Genomic DNA, 20,780 nt, shown 5'->3' with positions numbered 1-20,780 from the left:
TTTTTGCAAAATCAAAATTTTCGTATTTTTTGATCATTTCAGTGCCGTCTCCCCTTGAAAAAAGAGCAGTTCTTAACACTGGGCCACAGTCCACGGCGTACTGTGTTACTCTACTAGCCAGTCACAAAAGTAAACAAAATCAGCTTTTAATGCTTATTTTTATGAAACAAGCCAGGTATCAAACTTCTATAGCTTTTTTCTTGTGATTAACTTCTTGTGTATGTGACAAGAAAAGTTTCAATAACAGACTACTTTTTTGTCATGGAGGAATTCTGTGAGGCGGTCCCGAATGTAGGTGGAGCTTCACTGCCGATTTAAGTTGTATCCGACTATAGAAGCAGGGGGATTAAACTTCGTATACCTCCCAGCGGCCACGAATTACAAATGGTAGAGCCAATTTCTCCTTCAGTTGCTTTCATAACTGTTGGTGGTGCAGTTACGGCGTATGGATCTCCATGACAATGGACGACTGAAACACGTGGGCGCGGGGGTGTTCACATGGCATCTGCTTCACACACAGACTGGTCTAAAATCAGGCCCGCTAGGGGAGGCAGATGTGTTTGTTGTTGTCCGCCTGCTCTGCCCGCGGCCGCGTGCTATGCTTTACTTAGGTTTTCGTACACCCTTTCTTTGCTGTTGTTGCATGTTAAAATTGGTCTCGCTGCTGGTCAACAATGGCAACCACAGCACTGGGCCAATGTACAGATAACAGAGAACATATTTTTCATGGCTTATTGACACATATATCCTTTCCATTACTTTCACTCTAAAAGAGAGATTTCTCAAAATGCAGTGAAACCTCGTTGATACGTTTTTTTTAATTGCGGAAAAAACTTATTATCTGGAAAAAAGTTTGATACAAACTGCCTAATTTTGAGAAATGTACCTTCTGAATGAGGTACAAACACATTTATTGACATTTTTACTTCATTAAAATGTCGATTAGCATTTCTTAGCACAAGATCTGAACAGATCCTTGTCTAGTGCTCGCATAATTCAGTCCGCTTTCGCGCTGTCTTAAGCATGGAACGAACTTCGTAACGCATCCTGTCTGTTGACAGCAATAACGAAAGCAACCAAACTCTCTTCCTCATTACTTCCTCTTTTTTTTTTCTCGGATGCTTCGCCCCTTTGCGCATGGGTACTGCGGGGAAGCCTCAGCGGCGTCCGTTTGTCGTAGCGTTACTGCTTTTTAAGTTGCGTTCCCGATACCCAGCCCGCTCGTACGTAAGTGCATCGCTCTGGTTCATAGACGCTTCGCCTCTTTCCCCACATGCACCGTGAAGTAACCTCAACGTTTCTGCTCTTCGTGTCGCGTCCCCGCAAAATTGTGTCTAATGCTAGCGCACCATATTTTTTGTTATTGCTGGTGCTTCGCTGCCTTGCACCTCTGCACTGCAGAGAACCCACCACAGCAGGTGACTGCCGCTGCATTCCAGCTGTTCACTTCGCGTGCCCTCACGTTCGGTCGACTTTTATGTTTGCACATGTAGGTTGGTCCATAAACGTATTATACGACCACAATTTGTGAAAATTTCTAAACGTAGTAGCTGGGAAATCTTGTTATCCTGGAATGTATTAACCAGGAGAAATATAGTGTAACTCTGGGGGACATTTCTAATGTCCGCAGTTTTGATTGTATGAACCGGGAACGTATCAACAAGGTGTTGCTGTACACTATATATCTGTGTTACAGTATTCCATACAATACAGATAATGTGTGTGGATGCACCAGAGGTGTTAAGTTTATCTCAAACGGCACAGCTGACATGTTCAGTACATCATTTTGTGCATGATTCATGCAGTATATGTGGGATCGTTCCGGGCATGCTGTGCACGCAATACAGAAGGATCATTCTGTGCACAGTAAGTGCGCACAATTTAATGCATGTACATTGTACATTCCAATAGTAGATAATTGCAAAAAATTTGTGCATGATAAATGCATGAAAACAAACCACTATCACGAGTGGCCATCACTGCCCATGATAATATATGCAACACCAATAGAATTCAGTTAAAGTTGCATAATCTGTTCCTGCGATGTGCCGACTCTTCTGCTGACCAAACACGATGACTGCTTCGTCAACATTGGTGACTAAATCATAGCTCATAATCCATGGTGCCGAAATGAGCGATGTGTCCAGAGAAAGCGAGCGCAGCTAGCAGTACCCGTCATATCCGTGCGGGTCTCGCTGCGCTCTTCGAAATTTCTACTGTTACGAGCACAAAACTAAACACCACCGTATTGTGGCAGCACTGACATCACTAACACATGGAGGAACATGACACCAAAGTATCTGTGACCGGTGCCGCAAAGCAGGTGACAGCGCCCGAGATAGCATGACTGACGAAGTTCACGAAACATTAAAACGATGCACGGCGGCTGCAGCGGCCGCTTGTGTCAGAAATTCAAAGGGGTTAGAGAGAGAGATCGTTTCTCCTTTCAGAACCTTCTTTGCAGTTAGGTCTTGTTCTTTACTACTGATGCTAGCGCCAATTCCTCCTTCAGTTATACGCTCATAGCGTTAAGTGGACCAGTTAGGGCTTCAGCAGAGGTTTCTCCAGTTAGCCGGGACGGAAGTTGCTCACGCTTTCCGCCCCTGATAGAACTCTGAACAGAAAGATGTGTCACTGGCATGGTCATACTGCACACTGCAAAACGTCTTTGAAGAGTCGGAGCAGCCATGTTTCTGGTGCTCTGTCGAGATATCATTTTTGAGGAGCATGTGGTGTTTACTTGAAGCGCAGGGATGGGAGCGCACGCGTGCCTCGTTTAAGCCGCCTCTTCGACGCCGAAAAGCCTGGCTGCGAGGGGTCTTGGATCTAATTCTCGCAGAATGAAAACTGCCGGTTTTATAATGCGCAAGCAAAAGGACTTCAATTAATTTTTGAAAGCCAGAGTAGCGGACGCGTTTATTCACGAGTGCATCAATTGTGCGAGGTTTTCAATTGTACGATGCCCAGATTATACAACGGTTTCATGCGGTTCCCTGAAAGCCGTATAATCGAGATTCTACTGTAGTTTAGTTATTTCTGAATTCAATGGTACAAGATTATTTGAAATTGCACCATAAAAACGTAACGAAAACTACTGTAAGGCTTGTCATGTTGGCAAAAAACACCAAATTGAGAGAATCGCATTTGAAGTTGAAGTTCGCACGCTACCCATTTGGTGTTGCTGTAGAGGCCTAAGAAAAAGATGCAATGCGGGCATTTTGAGAGAATTTCGCAGTAGTGATTAATACTGGAATGTATGGAAGAGCGCCATCTTTTGAGCAAAACCAAGATGGCGGCCATCGGGGACGCGATTGCGGGAAGTAGCAGGTGCGAAGTGCTGCCGCATTTTGCTCCAAAATCGCCATTTTGGTGCTTCGGAAGAGTAAAATATATCAATCTTTTTTTAGTAGTTGGAGGTCTAATTAAACATTGAAATTTTGTAGGAACATACTGTAATAGTATTTGAACCCTATGTATCGCACTTTTGAAAAAATTCAATTTTCGCTTTTTTTTTTACTCTTTCAAGACCCACATCTCTGTTAAGTCATGCCAGCATAAAATAAAATGCTCTGGTGAACATGTTCATTTTTTGGGGGTTTTTATTAAATGCGCCGCTCCGAACTTTCATGCATTGATAAAATTTTTGCTTTGAATAGCTTCTTAGTGTGGGTTTTTTTCATAGCTACACTTGACCGAATTCAATGACATTGCAAGAAATTTTTATGAATGACTTCATTACTCCATTTGTGCTGCTCCAGTGTTGCTGTAGAATGTTGCTGTAGAATTTTAATGCTGACACAAAGTTTCTCCGAATTGGGGATTTTCTTATAATAGAGTGCTCAAAAACAGTGCTCTTTCTGCCAGAAAAATTGGTCCAAAACTTCACTTGACTGCACCATCACTGGGTGTATGATGCCAACAAACTTTGCCATGTGATTGACTGCATCGTAGTTTTAGACGGGCATTGTTTGTGTTTTGTAAGCATGATGAAATACTTGTAGCATGAGGACAGCATTTCACAAGGCTCTTTTATCTAAATACTGTGCAACCAATATTTTTTTCTGTGCGATTGCTTCTTGCTCCTGTAAATAGGTGTGTTCTCTTGAAATTTTTTTTTCTAAAGTTTCGCATTGGTTTCGTACTTGTCTGCAGCTATCTTCAAGTCTGGAAGAAAACTCTTCTGGTGGTTTCCCACGATCAGAGCTTCTTAGACAATGTTTGCACTGACGTCATCCATTTAGACAACCAGAAACTCTTCTACTACAGAGGAAATTTCAGTGAGTTGTGAATCAAGCTCAAAATAAGCTTTTGCTTTGCTTTAGGTGCTTTTATGAATTCCCTGCACCACTAAACATTTAGTACTTCAGCTTTTAATATTCATATTCGGCATAATTTCTCTTGTTTATACTCTATTCAGTGATTTGCAAAGGTACCCATTCAGCTGCTCATTTTTAAATTGCTTGAGCCACTTGCGGTAAAGCTTTGGGGAACTGCAGGGTGCATGTCTGCTTCATGCTACATGTTATGGATGTAGACTGGCATTGACTTTACGAAATAAAGCCCCATTTTCATTGATACTCTGATACGGCACTTCATTCATGTGCGAGAAAACTTGTGACCAGAAATTTGAAGTATGGCAAGCCGAGAACAGACTCCAATGCAGATATAGAGGTTCCCACATGCTTGTTTTCTTTTCAAGTGTCTGAAACCAAATAACCAAGCAGAAATTTGCTGCAGTTCATTTGTACTGTGACTTTTCCCAGCTGATGTTAAGCTGCATGCCCTTATACACGTGGCATGACAGCATGCAGCGTCATTTAAAGCCGGTGCTTGCCACGTCATACTATCTGTGGCATATGACTAATCTTAGTTCAGATCACAAGCAGATGACGACGTTGCAGCGTGATTACTGCATCTGTCATGGCTTGTTGGCACCCTCAAAGTGTGAACACATGTAGCAGAAACCAAAGCTACTGGACGTCAGTTGTGGCCTTCTTTCATCATCATCACCATCATCAGCCTGACTACGTCCACTGCAGGGCAAAGGCCTCTCCTATGTCTCTCCAATTTCCAATTAACCCTGTCCTTTGCCAGCTGCAGCCACCGTATGCCTTCAGACTTCTTAATCTGATTTGCCCACCTAACTTTCTGCTGCTCCCTGCTATGCTTGCCTTCTCTTGGAATCCACCCTGTTACTTTTAAGGACCAGCGATTATCCTGCCTCCTTTCACCTGCACACAAGTACATGACAGCATGTGCTGTCTTCATGTGTGCCGAAAACAAAAGAGCATTCATGAAAGTAATGAAAACTTGCAAATGAAACCATTTTCCATCACATGCCTTAGCTGCACATGGCATAAGGCTGACAGGAGATATTGCAGTTTTTGCTTTGTATTCAGTGCTTTTGTGCAAGTTGTTTTAGAGTCCCTGTTGAAAAGGGAGGGTGGAATATTGCATAGTAAAATTGGGGGAAGTTTATGTATGCTGCAAGGTCAACTGCAGGAAGAGTGTAGTGTAGAGCTGCTAATAGTCGCCTGCAGTTTCTCGCTTGTTTGTATCATCTGTTGCAGTGTATCAACATATTTAGTTGTATCACAAAATGTGACCCACTGTGTTGTCGGCCGCAAAAGTTTGCAGGATCTGCAATGCGTGGTAGAGCGAAGCAAAACTGCATCGTTGCGTCATCTGCCATCACAGAGCGCGGTGTCGAGGCTCATGGCAAGCCTGCTGCGGCAGTACTGTTAGTGAGCCTCTACACCATGCCCTATGATGGCAGAGGGCGCAGCATTGCAGTTTTGCTTAGCTCCGCCACGCATCGCAGATTCCACAAAATTTTTCGGCCGACAGTACATAAGGTACTTTTGCGAGGAGATTAAAAAGTGATGGTATCGCTCAAAAATAGAGTACAAGGACAAAATGTAGCTAGGGAACACAACTTTTCTATATACTGTCTCTGCACTGTTCTCTAATCAAGATCTCTCACCTCCAAACTGTCGTCATTCAGTAGTTTACATATAGTTTACATCCACTGCAAGACAAAGGGCTCTCCCATGTCTCTCCAGTTGACCTGATCCTGTGCCAGCTGTTGCCACCTTATTCCCGCAAACTTCCTAATCTCAGCCTAATCTTGAAGGACTATAGACGCCAAATTTTTGCTTGCGTGTTTTCTTATTTCAAACTATGTGTTAGACATTCATATACATGGAGTACCCTGTGATATTTGTGTACGACCGCTAAATAATTTATAATTGAATTTCTTCTTGACGCTGTTTCGGTTTCGGTTTCATCGACTGAACGACTGCTCTGACGTGAAGTAGATGTTCTAGTCACGCGATCCACTAGAAAAACTAATATAATCGTTGACAGGTCATTTTTTGTCATTCCAGGTCTTGGAAGAGGCTAGCTTAAATGTCATAGTGAATTAAAAGTACACATCAGGGATTATATTAGTTTGCCTAGTCGATGACGTGACCAAAACATCAACTTGACGTCACAGTTGTCGTTCTGTCGATGAAACTGAAACCGAAACAGCATAAGAAAAGAAATTTAATTATAAATTATTTAGCAATTGTAGTTAAATACCACCCAGTAATCCATGTATTCTAATGTCCAATGCTTCATTTAACAAAAGAAAACGCTCAATAAAATTAGATATCTATAGTCCTTTAATCTCTTGCAGAAGTGTATTGTTTTTTCATTTGTTCAGCTAGTCACAATTTACACTGTAAGTGTGTGCTTCCTGCAGGTCAATTTAAGAAAATGTATGTGCAACGAAGAAAAGAAATGATCAAGGAATATGAGAAGCAGGAAAAGAAGATTAAGCAGATGAAAGCTTCTGGCATGTCAAGCAAAACTGCGGTAAGTGTCCACAAGGATTCTTACATGGCACATTTTACTGTATTTGTCTCAGTTTTCCAGGTCTGTAATATTGTTATCTCTAGTAAATTTCCAAATAACTGTGTAGTAGGTCCACACCTAACAGACCATAGGTAGAGTTACAACTAAGCACTAAGTCAATGGAAGCTCATGAACAGTTTATTGCCAAGGGGCATGACTACATTGTGAAGGCGGAGGGTGGTACGTGCTCAAGAGCTTGGAGCATTGCATATGCAGTTTTTGCCAGAAGTAACCAGGCTGCCCTGACCACAGAAAAAGTACGCTGGCGGCAGAGTGGAGAAGCTGCGGTCGCCATCCCTTATTGGCTGCGAGAATAACCTGCGTGATGTGAACCTGTGCCATTGCTATGCTCTTCTGCATGATATTAAGTCTCCTGATAGCATGAGGAGTGGTAAATGCAACTCTGTTATTTTGGCAAGGATGTTCCAAGGGCTAGTGGCTTTCATGTACTTGTTCTGTTGTTGCTCGACTTTTTTCTCCTCTCGCTTTTAAGGGGACATGGCAAATAAAATGGCCATTTCGGTCATAATTTTCTTTTTTGCAATTCATTTTTTGTCGTAATCCTTGGGTCATCATCTGTCTTGTAGCAAAAAATTACTGAAATATGGAGCTGAAATTTCTTAAAACTGTTTTTCTTTATGTGTGGTCATTCAAAATTGCGAGTGAATCTCGCTTTTTATGGTCCTAGCGCATTGCACATTCCGCAGTTTTCCGATGGTGGAGCACCGTGATCTTAGTATCACTTTGTACTCTTGTACCTGGATGTAACAGTCTTCATGTAACCAATTTCTCGATATAACGAAGCTTCTCAATTCCCCAACGCCAGCCCCATTGAAGTGTATGTATTTGTGAACTCCATATAATGAAGTTGTTGCAGTGGTCCGCCCTGATGCAACGAACTCACTACACCGACTATCCATTAACTTCTGCTGCTCTACTTAAAATTAGGCCAAATTATGTGAAAGTTTCATGATATAAAACGTGCCTTTAGAGGAAAGTCTACGATTGCAACGAGCAAATGTAGCTGATGCCACATGCCATGCTCCAGCACAATTGGCGCTTCTCGGTGGCAAATGCAGCAGTCTCAGCAGCTTTCGCTTTTGTAGCATCACACAAAGTGGCATTACATGAGCCCATGTCCAAAAGCAGTGTGAAGCAGCAGGACGTAGCAAAGAATGCATGGGATGAGCAATGGGCACTCATCGCGGCCGCTTGGTTGCTCGCACGATTCACAGCTGCAGTGAGCTGCATTGCGGTGGGAGCGGGGACAGTGGAGAGCGCCAGCAACGCGAGGCGAAGGGTCAGTTTCTGTGGGCAGTGGTGGATGACCAGAGCAAGACTTTTCCTTTTTTCTTAATGAGTGATGAGCACACGTACTGACGCGGGTGTTGCTGGTCCTTCTCCTCCCCCCCTCTTCCTGTCCCACACATAGCAGCGTCGTGCTTTTATCTTGTGATCCGCGGCAGAGATGGTGGCAGCTGCTGCTGCACACACATTATCAACACGATCGCGAAACGTCTCTCTATGTTTACGACTCCGAGTAATGGGATTAACTGTGAACATTTGCTAGGCCATTTAATCTACATTTAATTTTCGTTTTGACTTCCTTCCTGATCAGTCCTTTTGAGTTTTCATGCGAAAACTGGATGTAACGGAAATTTGCATGTAACGAAAAAATGTGGACCTTTCTCAGTTTCGTTATATCCAGGTTTAACTTATCACTGTGAAGAGGACAGATCAGAGCTTCTGCTCAGTGATTTTTGAAAGTAATTTTTGTAAAAAATGTTTTCTTGTAAATATGCATGCTGGGGTTAAACTTTTATTTTCATAAGTTTGAGTCATTTTGAAAGAAAACTAGTTGCTTTACTGCACAGAACAAGGTTTCGTGAACATGTTGATATAAAAGAACTTGTGTACTTACTCCCTAATTGTTGAACACCCTAGGGATGACTTCACGAGAATGTGAATTGTAACTACTCTTCAACTATAACAGCTAGCTTAAAATAAAATACAATTCTGAGACTTGCATAGAAAGTTAAGTACCTATGCCAAACTTGGTTACATTTGATGTAAAATAACGAGAGTAGCCATCCCTTAACCACGCACTGCACTTGGGATGTTCCCCTCTTTTTCCTGCAAATTAATTGGCATAGCATGCTTTCTGCTGCTTACGCTACTTGGATGGTGAGGTTTTCTAGAAAGTACATGGTCTTTTGTTGCACGTGCAAGCATTTTAAGCAATGTGCCAATACATCAACTGTATGGAAAACAGACTGGTGGTCACAAAAAAATGTACTCTTTTGTGGGAAATAGTAGCACATTCTAGAGACTGACCTTGTTGCAAAGCAAGGTCTAATCTCAGCCAAACACAGCCATCTGTCCGCAGTGTCAGTAAGGCGGGAGAGTGCATTATCTTTTGCAGATCCAATGTGCCATCCTTTGGTGTTGCTCAGAACCCATTGTAAACAGTTATGGCGGCTTAAGGTATTGCCCGCGGGTGCGCTGACGGCTCACGCATTGCGAGTACTGTGCTTGCGCCACTTAGGCTGCTGTACAGAGCGTAGGCTCCTTCGCGCCATGTGCTGGCTTTGCCCACCACGGTAATAGGAAGACTGTTGTTGCGGCACACTTTTTATCAGAGCAAAAAGCATATCATGCTTAAAAAGCCTCATTGTGGAGCGAAAAGTCACATTTTGCATTATAACATCATGAATGGTTTGTGATGTAGGTGCAGAGTCTGGAATGCAGTCTTGAATGCAGGTCTGTTGTAGTACTACTTTGTTTTGGACACATGGCAGCTGTGCTTAAAATATATAACATGGAAGCAGTGAATCACATCTCTATAGGTATAAATTTGCCATGTTTCGATGGAGGCAAAACGCTAAAGGCGCCCATGTGCTGCGCGATGTCAGCGCATATTAAAGAACCCCAGGTGGTCTAAATTAATCCGGAGCCTTCCACTACCGTGTTCCTTAGCCCATGTGTTGCTTCGGGATGTTAAACCCCACAATTTACGCTTTTCAATTTTCTTATAATTTTAATTTTTCCTAAGGCACAGCCTTCTTTATGTGTCCAGTTCTAATGTTTGTAACAGGGTGTGTGTTAGGATTAGATGCATGTTATAATCAGGTTAGCAGTACGTGGCTGACTTGTACTGTAAATGTTGTGAATCTGTCACGGAACCATAATCAGAATGGTGAGGAAAAATCAAGAGAAATTGCATAATTTGCATATGCCAGTGTCATAGACAGCCTGTGACCATTTCTTGTCTTGCTCTGCATGTTCAATTTAATAGTCCTCTTTATGTAATGACTTGTCAGTGGATAAGGCACTGCTGTAAATTATCTATAAATGTTGTTGTACACGATTTTCAGGTATGAAAAATTTACTGGATGTTTGTCCTTGTGGAAATCTGACAGCTGGGGTGATGTGAAATGGTGATGCCAGTTAGGAGAGTTAGTAACTCTGGTTAGGGCTGAGGGATGTCTGTAGGGGTCATGCTGCTGGCATTAGTGCTACAAGTAAGCTCTAGTGAATACTTTTTGTTGCGAGTGTTGGAGTAGTTGGGTGCAGTAAGTAGTCATTTGTGAGGTGAGGGGGTGGGCTTTTTATTGAGGGGTGGGCCCATAAGTGTACACTTGGATCTTGAGATCTGCAGGATTTTGTCATGAGGTGTGTTTGCAGCCAGCCTTCTGAGCATGTTCGTTCCCCATTCCACACACCACACGTTGGCCTCCCGCAAACGAGCTCTATCTCCTTCTCACCTGTTTTCCTTGCTGCACCTGTCATGCCAATGATGGATGGCCTGTTAGATAATGTAGGCATCCAGCATGCACGGACATTTACAACAGATCTGCTGAGAGGAAAAATTATTTATTGCATAAATCATGATCAGATGTCCTGTTGGAAGTGAAGTGTAAAAAAAATTGTTTTGCATTTCAGCACATTTTTATTGCATCTACATTTGTTCACGTACTGAAGCTGCTCTACGTAGAAAATCACTCCAGCATATTCTTCAATTTTCTCACTGTTTTGATGATGATGATGATGGATAATGCTTATTTAGGAGAGAATATGCTTCAAAGAATTATTTTTTAGGAGACTACTAATGAAAGAGATAAAAACAGTTGAATGAAAGAGATTAAAACAGTTATTTTGTGAAGACAGACAAAAAAAGATACCACATATCCTACACCGCTGCGTGTTTGGTTTGCTCACATACTGGGGCAGTTGATTGCGCCCGTCATAATCTTGACGCGAAAGCGTGTAAAGATTGGGTTCTTTTTAATCCTTCCATAGTGTCTTCATAATTGACGTCCACACCCAGGGCAGTCATCCGGTTGCTTTCACAACTCTTCTAGCATGAGCTCCGCCAACTCCTTTTGGTCTGGTCAAACATTATATGCGGAAAATGTAATGAAATTGGTTTTTGGGGAAAGGAAATGGCGCAGTATCTGTCTCACATCACACTATCTTAAAAAAATTTTAACAGCAACGCTCTGCTATTTATCTTAAAATTTTTTTTCATAGTGAACAAATATTCAATTCATGTTTGAAAATTTCAATTTTTGTACACCCCTACTAGTATTTACACATTTTGCATGTTAAAATGCATTATTTGTGATCATTCGAAAAGAGAGCATGTGAAAATAAGCGCTACTTTTTTGTCCTGCCATAAAATGTGCTGATGCCCATCTTTACTTGTTCTTTACAAACACGATTATCTGTAGCTATAAGAGATGGAGTGACAGACCTGAACTGGCAGTGTCTGAATGAATAGGGTACGCAATTATAAGGAGAAGGCTCACTTTATATGCGAGAATATAACTAGGTTCGGTAGCATATATGATTGGTGACGCAGTGCCTTAAGCGGATATGCAGAGCTTAAAATTTAATTGGTGTCCTTGGAGAACTTTACTGCTTGCTTTTGTCTTTGTAGCTGACTCTTAAGCGATTGTAACCATAAGGAATATTGTTATTTCAGACAAAGACCACAGTGCAAGCTCTGACACGCAAACAGCAAAAGAACAAGCAGAAGCTGCAGGGAACAGAGGAAGACAATGGCCCTGCTGAGTTGATCCAGAGGCCTAAGGACTATATTGTCAAATTCAAGTTTCCTAATCCCCCGCCTCTGAATCCACCTATCCTTGGTCTCTATAGTAAGTTTTCAAATAGTGCACAAAAATTTTATTACTGAATTAGTCTCAAACTGAACGTTCTTGAGAGAATGAGGCATTGTTGATGGAAGTAGAAGAAACTCCAGCTATGTATTATTGTTCACAAACATGATTCTGCTTGATTTGGTCTTTTGACACAGAATCTGTAGGAGATGCAGCAGTGCAGCAAATAATCTGCAGCTAGTTGGGGGCTTTCTGTTTGCAAGCTAGATAGTTGTTTGCATGTTTTATGTACATGTTTGATATTTTTTTCCTGAGGATGTGATGAAATTACATCAGTTTAAAAAGGCTTGTAGTTGTTTGCTAGCGTTTTTTGGCAAATATATTTGCTTGGCGTGCTTTTGCTTGGTGTGCTTTGGTTGTAGTACTGCTTTCTATTGAGTATCATCCCAATAGGCACTGAAACTCCCATGGATGTCTCTTGGATGTTCTAAACGCCCACAGTACGTCCATGGGAGTTTCAGTGCCCGTTTGGGATCTTTCTTGCCTCATACATCATGATATATATGGCTTTTTCCAGATGTTACATTTGGATATCCAGGACAGCCACTTCTCTTCAAGAACCTAGATTTTGGTATTGACATGAGTTCTAGAGGTAAGGTTGTTTATACAGCTGTATTGATATCAATGGTTATTTTGGCTCAAGTGTAATTAGCTGATTTCGGTATACTTATTAAATTGCTTTTGCATAAAATTTTATTGAAGTTTGCTAAAATTCTGCTCACAGTCATTGCAAACCACGAACACTACCAGGACTTAATACCTATTGTCATTGAAAAGGCTGTTACCTTAGACAGTCTGGGCCGGTGTTAGAACAAACATAGCTTACCACAGTATGCCAGTAAGTCTTTAGTACAATCCTTTGAATTAACTGCTGGGAAAAAAAAATTATAGAATGAAGCAGAACTAAAGGGAGCACCTTTGATGGGGCTGATGCTTCCCATATGCACCACACATGTCTGAATGACATGATGTAGTAACGTAGCTACACATCCTGTACTGAGTGAGCTTAAGAAACAGTTAAAGCTTACCCAACTAGGCAAATCGTTTTGTGTGAGGTGTGATAAGGACAAGCAGCGAAGTGCCGAGCAAACCTTGTGACTACGCCAAGTTTATCGGCTGAAGAGCATGTGCAACTGTACTCACAAATGGCTTTGTAGGGCTCACTATTTTGTTGCTTTTCACAGTATCTTTGTTGCAAAGTTTATTTAATATAGGGCTAATTTTGAGGTTTGTCCTCAGCTGTGAACATGTTTACACCAAAAGGGTTATTTACTTGAGGGGAATATCAGATGCTCCTTCAAAATTTCATGCTTGATATAGAACTGTGACTTTGATGTTTTTGCATGAAGGGTATGAGGGGGTCTGTGCTAGTTCCAGAAGAACAGCTTGTGCCAGCTGCTAATATTTTTGGTGACAGGGTATTTTGAAACAGCAAGGTGATGGGTAACCTTGGTGTTTCCAGCAGTGGTGTCAGGAAATGTGGTAGACCAGTGTTGCGATAATTTATGCACTGAGGAATACTTTGTTAGGAAATAATGCCTGAGGGAAATGTCAGTGAAGTGCTTGCTGTGGGCATGCTGGCTGTTTTGTTTTCAGTGTTTAACACTCTCAAAGTAAAGACTCTGTTGAGCGACTTAAATTTGTTAAGATCTTCGGTTGCAGGATGGTTTTAATGCTTCCAATCTAAGGCCCCACTGTGGGGCATAGTGCAGTTCTCTCTGCTGTGTGCTCACTTTTTTCATCTTTTTTTTATTGTTTGTTGTGTCTGCACTGACAGCTATGTGCAAATTTCTTTTTCAGTTGCTATTGTTGGACCGAATGGTGTAGGAAAAAGTACTTTTCTCAAGCTTCTCTGCGGGGACCTCACACCGGTGAGCAGCATATGTCGGGTGGCAGGCCTCAACAAAAGGCGTCACCAAAAAGCCTTACCAGTGATAAAAGTCTGGCTCCATCGAAGGGGGGTCTCCGGTGATTTGAGCTCAGGTGAAGAGGGAAACAAAGAGGGAGAGAGAGCAGCTGGTGGCTTGTTTTACACAGCATTTTGTACAAAGGAGAGAAATATTTTGTAAAGCTGATTTTTTTTTCTTGCTTAATTTATGACAGACCTGAAAGGACTCATTAACTCTTTCACATCATATCTTTGAGGATGCTGTCGCATCAAGTTTTTTTTCTCTGTCTCGAGTTCTTGAAAACATGGTAATGATTATTACTAAAAACTATAGTGAAATTGTTGAAACGATAGAGAAGACACTGGCAAGAAGAATAAAAAATGGTTGCCTGCTTTGGATTTATGCAGTCCTTAGATTCTAGTGCTAGGTGGGGGGGGGGGGGGGCTGAGACCCTAGAAACCCCTCTGAGTTTAAGTGTTGGGTCTCACAAACGGCATTAGAAGGAGTTTTGCTGCTCAGTTTTGCACCTGACTTACAAGAACTTTTGAAGCAATGCTGCTTTTCTTTGAATTTAGCTTCAATATTGTATTGTTTCATTTAACAAATTTTGCTTCTTTCAGCTTCAAGGTGAAGCTCGGAGGAACCACAGGCTGGTAAGGGTGCACTTTTCCTTCCTCGGATAGCTGCTGTGGTAGTTCCAAGTTTATAACATAGTGGGATTAAAGGGACAGTGAGAAGAACTCGATCAAATTTTTTTTGTTAGCAAAATCTGGTAGTTCGGAATTTCATGGCTTTGTTGTCGCTTGTCCGGGAGCGAAAGATGCATTTATTTCAAAGAAATTTGGATTCGAAGTTGAAAAAGTTTTTCCCGACGCTCCGATTCAAACTCGGAGCACTCTTATGACATCACGTCGCACCCTTATGACGTCATAGGACGGAGTGACATGATGCGTGACGTAAACGCAGACTCCGTGATTTCTGACCGCTAGCGGTGCGGTCTAGCAGCAGCCGAAATGAAAGCTACCGCCGCTGCACATTGAAGGCATCTATCGGGGGTCACTACCGTCGCTTCATTTACGTTTGCACCGGCGTCTTGCCAGCGTTACGATGGATCCCATTCCCTAACTCGACGACGAAGTTCTCACAAAAACTCCGGCCTGCATTTCAGCGACCTCAGCCCCACAGAGCGTGCGATGCTTTTGAGGGTGCACGGTTAAGTTAGGCGGTGGCGGGTCGTTTCCTCCTTCCGCCGTGAGCAGCCGTTGCAAATTAAACATCATAACCCCAGTGCGGGGTGTCGCGAGGGGTGAGGAAAAGGTCGGCGCGTCGCGCCCAACGGAGGCTGGTTGGGGCTTTGGGGCCAATGGATTGTGATTCCTTGAACGGCGCTGTTGCACGGTGCAGCAGGCAGCGTCGAGGTCTCCCATGGTTGCAAGGGCCAAATTGTTTATTTATTTTTTGCCACAAAAAACGGATGGGTGCTCAAAGGCGCTCGCGTTTAAAGTTGGCGGCTTGAAAGTAAAGCCGACGCATGACGCTTCAACGGCTTCCGCGCATCTGGAGGTACGGGGTTCACTGGATCGGGCTTTCTCGCCCTCTTGCATGTACCTTCAGATGTGTACTGTGAATGGATTAAATTAGCCGCGAGCTCGAAAAGAACAGCTCTGCCCAACTGCCGAAGCTATTGAATGACGTCACAACGTGCACCTCACTGCGGAGCCGAATCGGTCTGGCCTGGCTGGTGCACTCGGTGTGAAATAGAGACGTGCTCCAAGTCTCCGCCAGTGCGGTCAGAGTGCTCCGAAGCCGCCGAACGCGTCGGCGGTCAAGTGCAGTTGGAGTATAGAGGGTCTCGCTTTGGCCGACGTGACGTCACCGTGCAGCGCGCGCACCCGTTACACCGGAGCATAAACTCGCCTTGACAGAGCCTGCGCTTAACCGCTAACCAACGTATTCGGTGGCGGCATCTATGGGAGCCACTGAAACCCCCCGCACACTCACTGAATAAGATAAAAAAAACCCGTGCTGAGGCTCGGAATCGAACCAGGGGCTTTGGCTTTTGAGGCGGAGACGCTACCACTCCGCCTCGACGGTTTAAGCTTTAGGCTGAATAAAGACGCATCTAGTGAATGCACTCTTTCAATGCAGAAGTCTCCGCGGTTTCGCTACGTATATCCTGGCCTAACAGAGCTAGGCTATCAGCAGTTTTTCTTCACTACCTTGTCTCCCGTCCTTAATAAACGATTTCCGTTAAGTAGTTTGAAGTTGACTGCCACAGTCGTGAATGTTTTGCCGGGCGAGCGTGCGAAGACACAAGTGCTCCTTATACTGCGAACTCCCTTGTACGATCACCGACCATCGTGCCATCATAGTTCTTCATCGACCGTGGCGATCATCTGACCAGCCTTAACAGGCTCCTTCAAAGGTTAACTAGCACTTTAAGCGGCACTTGGAGTTGCTCTGCTGTTCGGCGTTTGTAAATCGAGGCGCGTCAAAAACAATATCACGGAGCACGCACAGCTCGTAGACGCAAAGCGCCATAACAAATCGAAAAACTCCTGGCCGCCTGTGGCGCCGCCAAGCATCGGTTTTCTTTGCTTCCAACATTCAGGTTATCTTTTGTCTGTCTTCCTTGTGTGATAAAAGTGCACTATCGGTTTTAAAACAAAACTTACTTCAGTATTGAACCACGCAACCTTCCTTTGTCAGCCTCAGAGATTCGCAGTTTCATGTAGGAATGAAAATTCCTCCAAGATGACGTCTCTTGTCTTATGACATCATCACTCTTGTACTTGCGAGATTGGCCTGTGGCGGCGATACCTGTATTTTGGTTCTTGCTATTTTCTACCTTACAAGAGCTTTGTTTTCTGTAAGAGTGGCATTTTTGTGATCAGGAGCTGGTACTCTATCGATACAAGCCAACTTCAATTTCTCCTGAGTGTCCCTTTAACGCTTTGCCTGCCATGGGAAATGAATAAGTTATTTTGCCAGCTTGTGGACAGTTTCTTTTAATGATTCTCTATGCTTGCAAACTTACTTTGGGATTTTTTTTTTTGTGTGATCTTGACCCATATTCTCAATTTCTGTGTAGAGCTTTGCATGGTTTGTTTCTGGTGAAGCCCAGAACAATAATTTCTGTGTATTTGTATTCTCTTAGGACAAGCGGGCAGCGATGTTAATATTTCTTTGTGTGTGTGTGTGTGTGCGTGCGCGCGCATATTGTTGTCACTGGTCCTGCTTGAACTAAAACCAACCAAAATGAAATTAAAGAGCTCAGAATGGAATGCCTACTGTCATTACCAACTAGAATTATAAGGAGCATGGTGTTTCTTGTTCGTCACTGGATCCATGAGAAACGGCCCAATGTGTTTGAATATATGACAAGCACAGGTTTTTACTAGCTTTATTTGTACAAGTGTTCGTCGTTCGTGTTAGTGAAAAGGTTAAATAACATTGAAGCACTATCGGGCAGGTTGGTCCTGTGTTTATGAGGGGTGAAGAAAAATGGATGCCAGCTGAATGCCAGTGTTCTTATCTTTCTAATGCCTTGTTGTGGTTCAAAAGTGTGCTGTGGTAAATTTGTTAAGGTGGTAAGAAGAGGGCAATTTTTTTTGGGCAGTGTCCAGATTTGTTTGCAGTAGAAATCCAAGGTGATGTAACAGTCTTTCATTGCCTTTTGTTATCTCTCTAGAGGATAGGTCGCTTCGATCAGCATTCTGGGGAGCAGTTGAACTCCGACGAAAGCCCTGTTGAATATCTTCAGGTAACCATATAACCTTTGTTTTTCTTTGGTTGCATGCATGCATCTTCCCTGCTGGGCAATGCTTTATTCAGGTGTGAAGATTTGTGTATGTATACAAGTCATTAAAATCTGTAGTGGCTTGTGCCAGCAACTTGTTAAGTTATTAGTCTGTTTAATTTTGCTAAAGGAATGCACCAAAGCAAACAGGCCAAAAGCATGAAAATTGAGATGTGTTATGTTTCCTGATTGTCATTTTTGCACTAATACAGCGAACTAACATTATAAGATGGACCGAATGTGACTGTTCAGTACATGGTCTGGAGATTATCACATTGGAATTTAATGCAATTCTTTTCAACTGGTGTAATTTTGTATAATGCGATTTGCTGGGTGTCACATGGAAGAATTTAATGGCATTTGCCTCATTGTCATTGAAAACTTAATGCGCTCATCTTAACTTATTCCTTTTGAAATGCATGGTGTCATCTTTGATTTGACAGGTCACAATTTTATCAGTATTTGTGATGGTTGCTGTTTGGATAACTTATGGCCCTGCTTTTAAAGATTTTCAAGAACCGGGCTATTTCCTGTGAAAGGAAAAATATGTATGTGAACTATAGTGGGTGTTGAATTTTGCCTCCCCGGCTGCAACTTTTTCATTTAGTTGATATTAAATGAAAGCTGTTTAATTCGTATGAAGCCCACCTTGCAGCCTGAACCTTGCACAGCCAGCCTTCTGGTTGTTCCTTGAGATCAGTGCAAAGTACCATTGGTGTCACAGCTGCCGCTCTCCTTCCTCTACAGTGGCATGTACTGAGTAGTGCATTGATGGTGGATGTGCATTGTTGCTGGTGGGGGCTGTATCACAAAGTGAGGTGCTTTTTGGAGATAGGAGATTTAAAACTTTTATTTGAATGTATCCTTTTTCATTTTCATGTCTTAATCCAAAGGTTGCAGCCCAGATGAAAACCTTAACACCCCTTGTAAATGACTTGAGATTACAAATATGTAGAGCTTTATGCTCAAATGAAAGTTTTCGTATAGCTTCTTGGTGGCATCATCGTGGTGTGTAATGGCATAGCTGCTTATGTGATAAAAGCTTTGAAAATGTACTGCCATTTTCACGTAAACCATGTCTGTTGGAGCTGTATTCTATTGGCAGCATTGTTTAATTTTCAAAAATGTGTAATATTATTCATTGCAGTTTTTAACCAAATAAGGCTTGCCAGAGGTATATTATATTCCATTTTGAAACAGTACATCTCTTAGTAAATGACATTCTTTTGTTGAAGTTACCAGGTTGTTATTCATGCAAGGTTTGCTGTGGCTTTGTGTGGAAATTACGAGTTTGATGTGTTATGGTTATTGGTTAAGAGATGAGACAGCTGCAACCTTCATAAGTTACTGTAGTTAGAACTATAACAGTTATTCTCACAAAAATTTCTTCTACTAAATTTTAATTTCTCTATAGACATTTACTTTGAGGCTGGGTTATTGTTTTTCTGAGAATAGCATGCTAACTTCCAGTGATGGGCATCTTTTAGCCTTCAAAATTCCTGCACCAAGTTTGAGCCTAAATATTTGCCAGTGCTTTGAATATGTATATGCATACTTGTAATTGAAATTTAAAATAATGCACTTGTGGTGCAAATTTTATTGTTGAGCTTTCTTCTGGATTTCATTTTAGAAGGTAGCAAATTCACTGGCAAATTTTCGTGTGCTATGTCAATTACTAAATTATTCACCCACACTCGGCCACCGCAGCAGTGGCCAAGTGGTTGAGCATCCGCCTCGCATGCGGGAGGTGCGGGGTTCGATCCCCAGTGTCGCCGGGTACCCATCGGTGATACAGTTGGTACAAGCTTTCCCCTGGCCTGGTGCCCGGCTAGTAAGGGGTGAAATGCTTGGAAAATGGGTCTTTGACCCAACCTTGAGTAATCGAAAAATACCTTGCGCCATGGCGCTCTTTGGCCATAGACGCCCTTGCGCCATAAAAATCCATAATCATCATCACACTATATTCACCTTGGATGGCTTTGTATGAAACAGAACAACAGATGCTCTTCGTTAATAAGGTAGTTCAGCCAGGATCTATATAGATTTTTCTGCCAATGATGGCTTCTTTTTGTGCATTATTTTAATGTGATCTATTGTCTGTATTGATGTCATATGTATTTAATGGGTGTGTATTTTCAGAGGTTGTTCAACTTGAACTACCAAGATGCACGAAAGCAGCTAGGTAGTTTTGGACTGGTGAGCCATGCCCACACCATCAAAAACAGTGACTTGTCAGGTGGGCAGAAGGCTCGGGTGGCCCTGGCTGAGCTCTGCCTCCGAGCACCTGATGTGCTAATTTTGGTGAGTCCGAGTAAATTCCTTTCTTTTGTTGAATGGGAGGGGCTGGTCGAATTTCTAATGCTTACACCCATCAAGGGTGGTGAATTTTCATTTATAGTGCAAGTGTTTTCTCCTAGTGGCCTGAAAAACTAAAATGCTGCCACCCTCTAAGAGTGTCATAACCCCAGTGGGTGCTGTGAAACATCCCCAGAAATTCAAGACATCTCATTTGTACTGGTTTGCCAAACATGGCACAGGACCTTTGCCAATCGAAATTATTGCTGTGATATAAGCAGTACAATAAAAGAATTCAGTCCGCCGCAGTGGTTGAGTGGTTATGGCGCTCGGCTGCCGGCCCGAAAGACGCGGGTTCGATCCCGGCCCCGGCAGTTGAATTTCGATGGAGGCGAAATCCTAGAGGCCCGTGTGCTGTGTGATGTCAATGCACGTTAAAGAACCCCAGGTGGTCGAAATTTCCGGAGCCCTTCACTACGGCGTCTCTCATAGCCTGAGTCGCTTTGGGACGTTAAACCCCCATAAATCAAACCATAAACCAGCCAATAAAAGAATTCATTGTTTTGGGCTGAATTTGCTGATTTTTTTTCAGTGATGCATTATTGTAGCTTTAATAGTAGTGCAGTGATATAAACAGCACTGTAGCATGGAAAGAAAAATAGAGGTGGAAAAAGTCGGGCAGTGTTGGTTGAAATCAAGATGGCAGATTTGTGCGTGCCT

General features: G+C 42.6%; 1 protein-coding gene across 1 annotated transcript in view; it reads left to right on the top strand.

The window, feature by feature from the left end:
* The window catches only part of LOC144115028 (ATP-binding cassette sub-family F member 1), a 57,452-nt gene that overhangs the window by 26,440 nt on the left and 10,232 nt on the right, over positions 1-20,780 (top strand). Inside the window, exons 8-15 of the mRNA XM_077649154.1 lie at positions 4,153-4,277; positions 6,746-6,858; positions 11,882-12,056; positions 12,595-12,669; positions 13,878-13,948; positions 14,587-14,619; positions 17,658-17,729; positions 19,905-20,066. Coding sequence (XP_077505280.1) covers positions 4,153-4,277; positions 6,746-6,858; positions 11,882-12,056; positions 12,595-12,669; positions 13,878-13,948; positions 14,587-14,619; positions 17,658-17,729; positions 19,905-20,066 — 826 coding nt within the window. The remainder of the gene's footprint in view (positions 1-4,152; positions 4,278-6,745; positions 6,859-11,881; positions 12,057-12,594; positions 12,670-13,877; positions 13,949-14,586; positions 14,620-17,657; positions 17,730-19,904; positions 20,067-20,780) is intronic.

Source organism: Amblyomma americanum, chromosome 1, assembly GCF_052857255.1.
Source record: "Amblyomma americanum isolate KBUSLIRL-KWMA chromosome 1, ASM5285725v1, whole genome shotgun sequence".
NCBI lineage: Eukaryota > Metazoa > Arthropoda > Arachnida > Ixodida > Ixodidae > Amblyomma > Amblyomma americanum.
The sequence above is the reverse complement of the archived record's forward strand: the minus strand, read 5'-3'. Positions and strand labels throughout refer to the sequence as shown.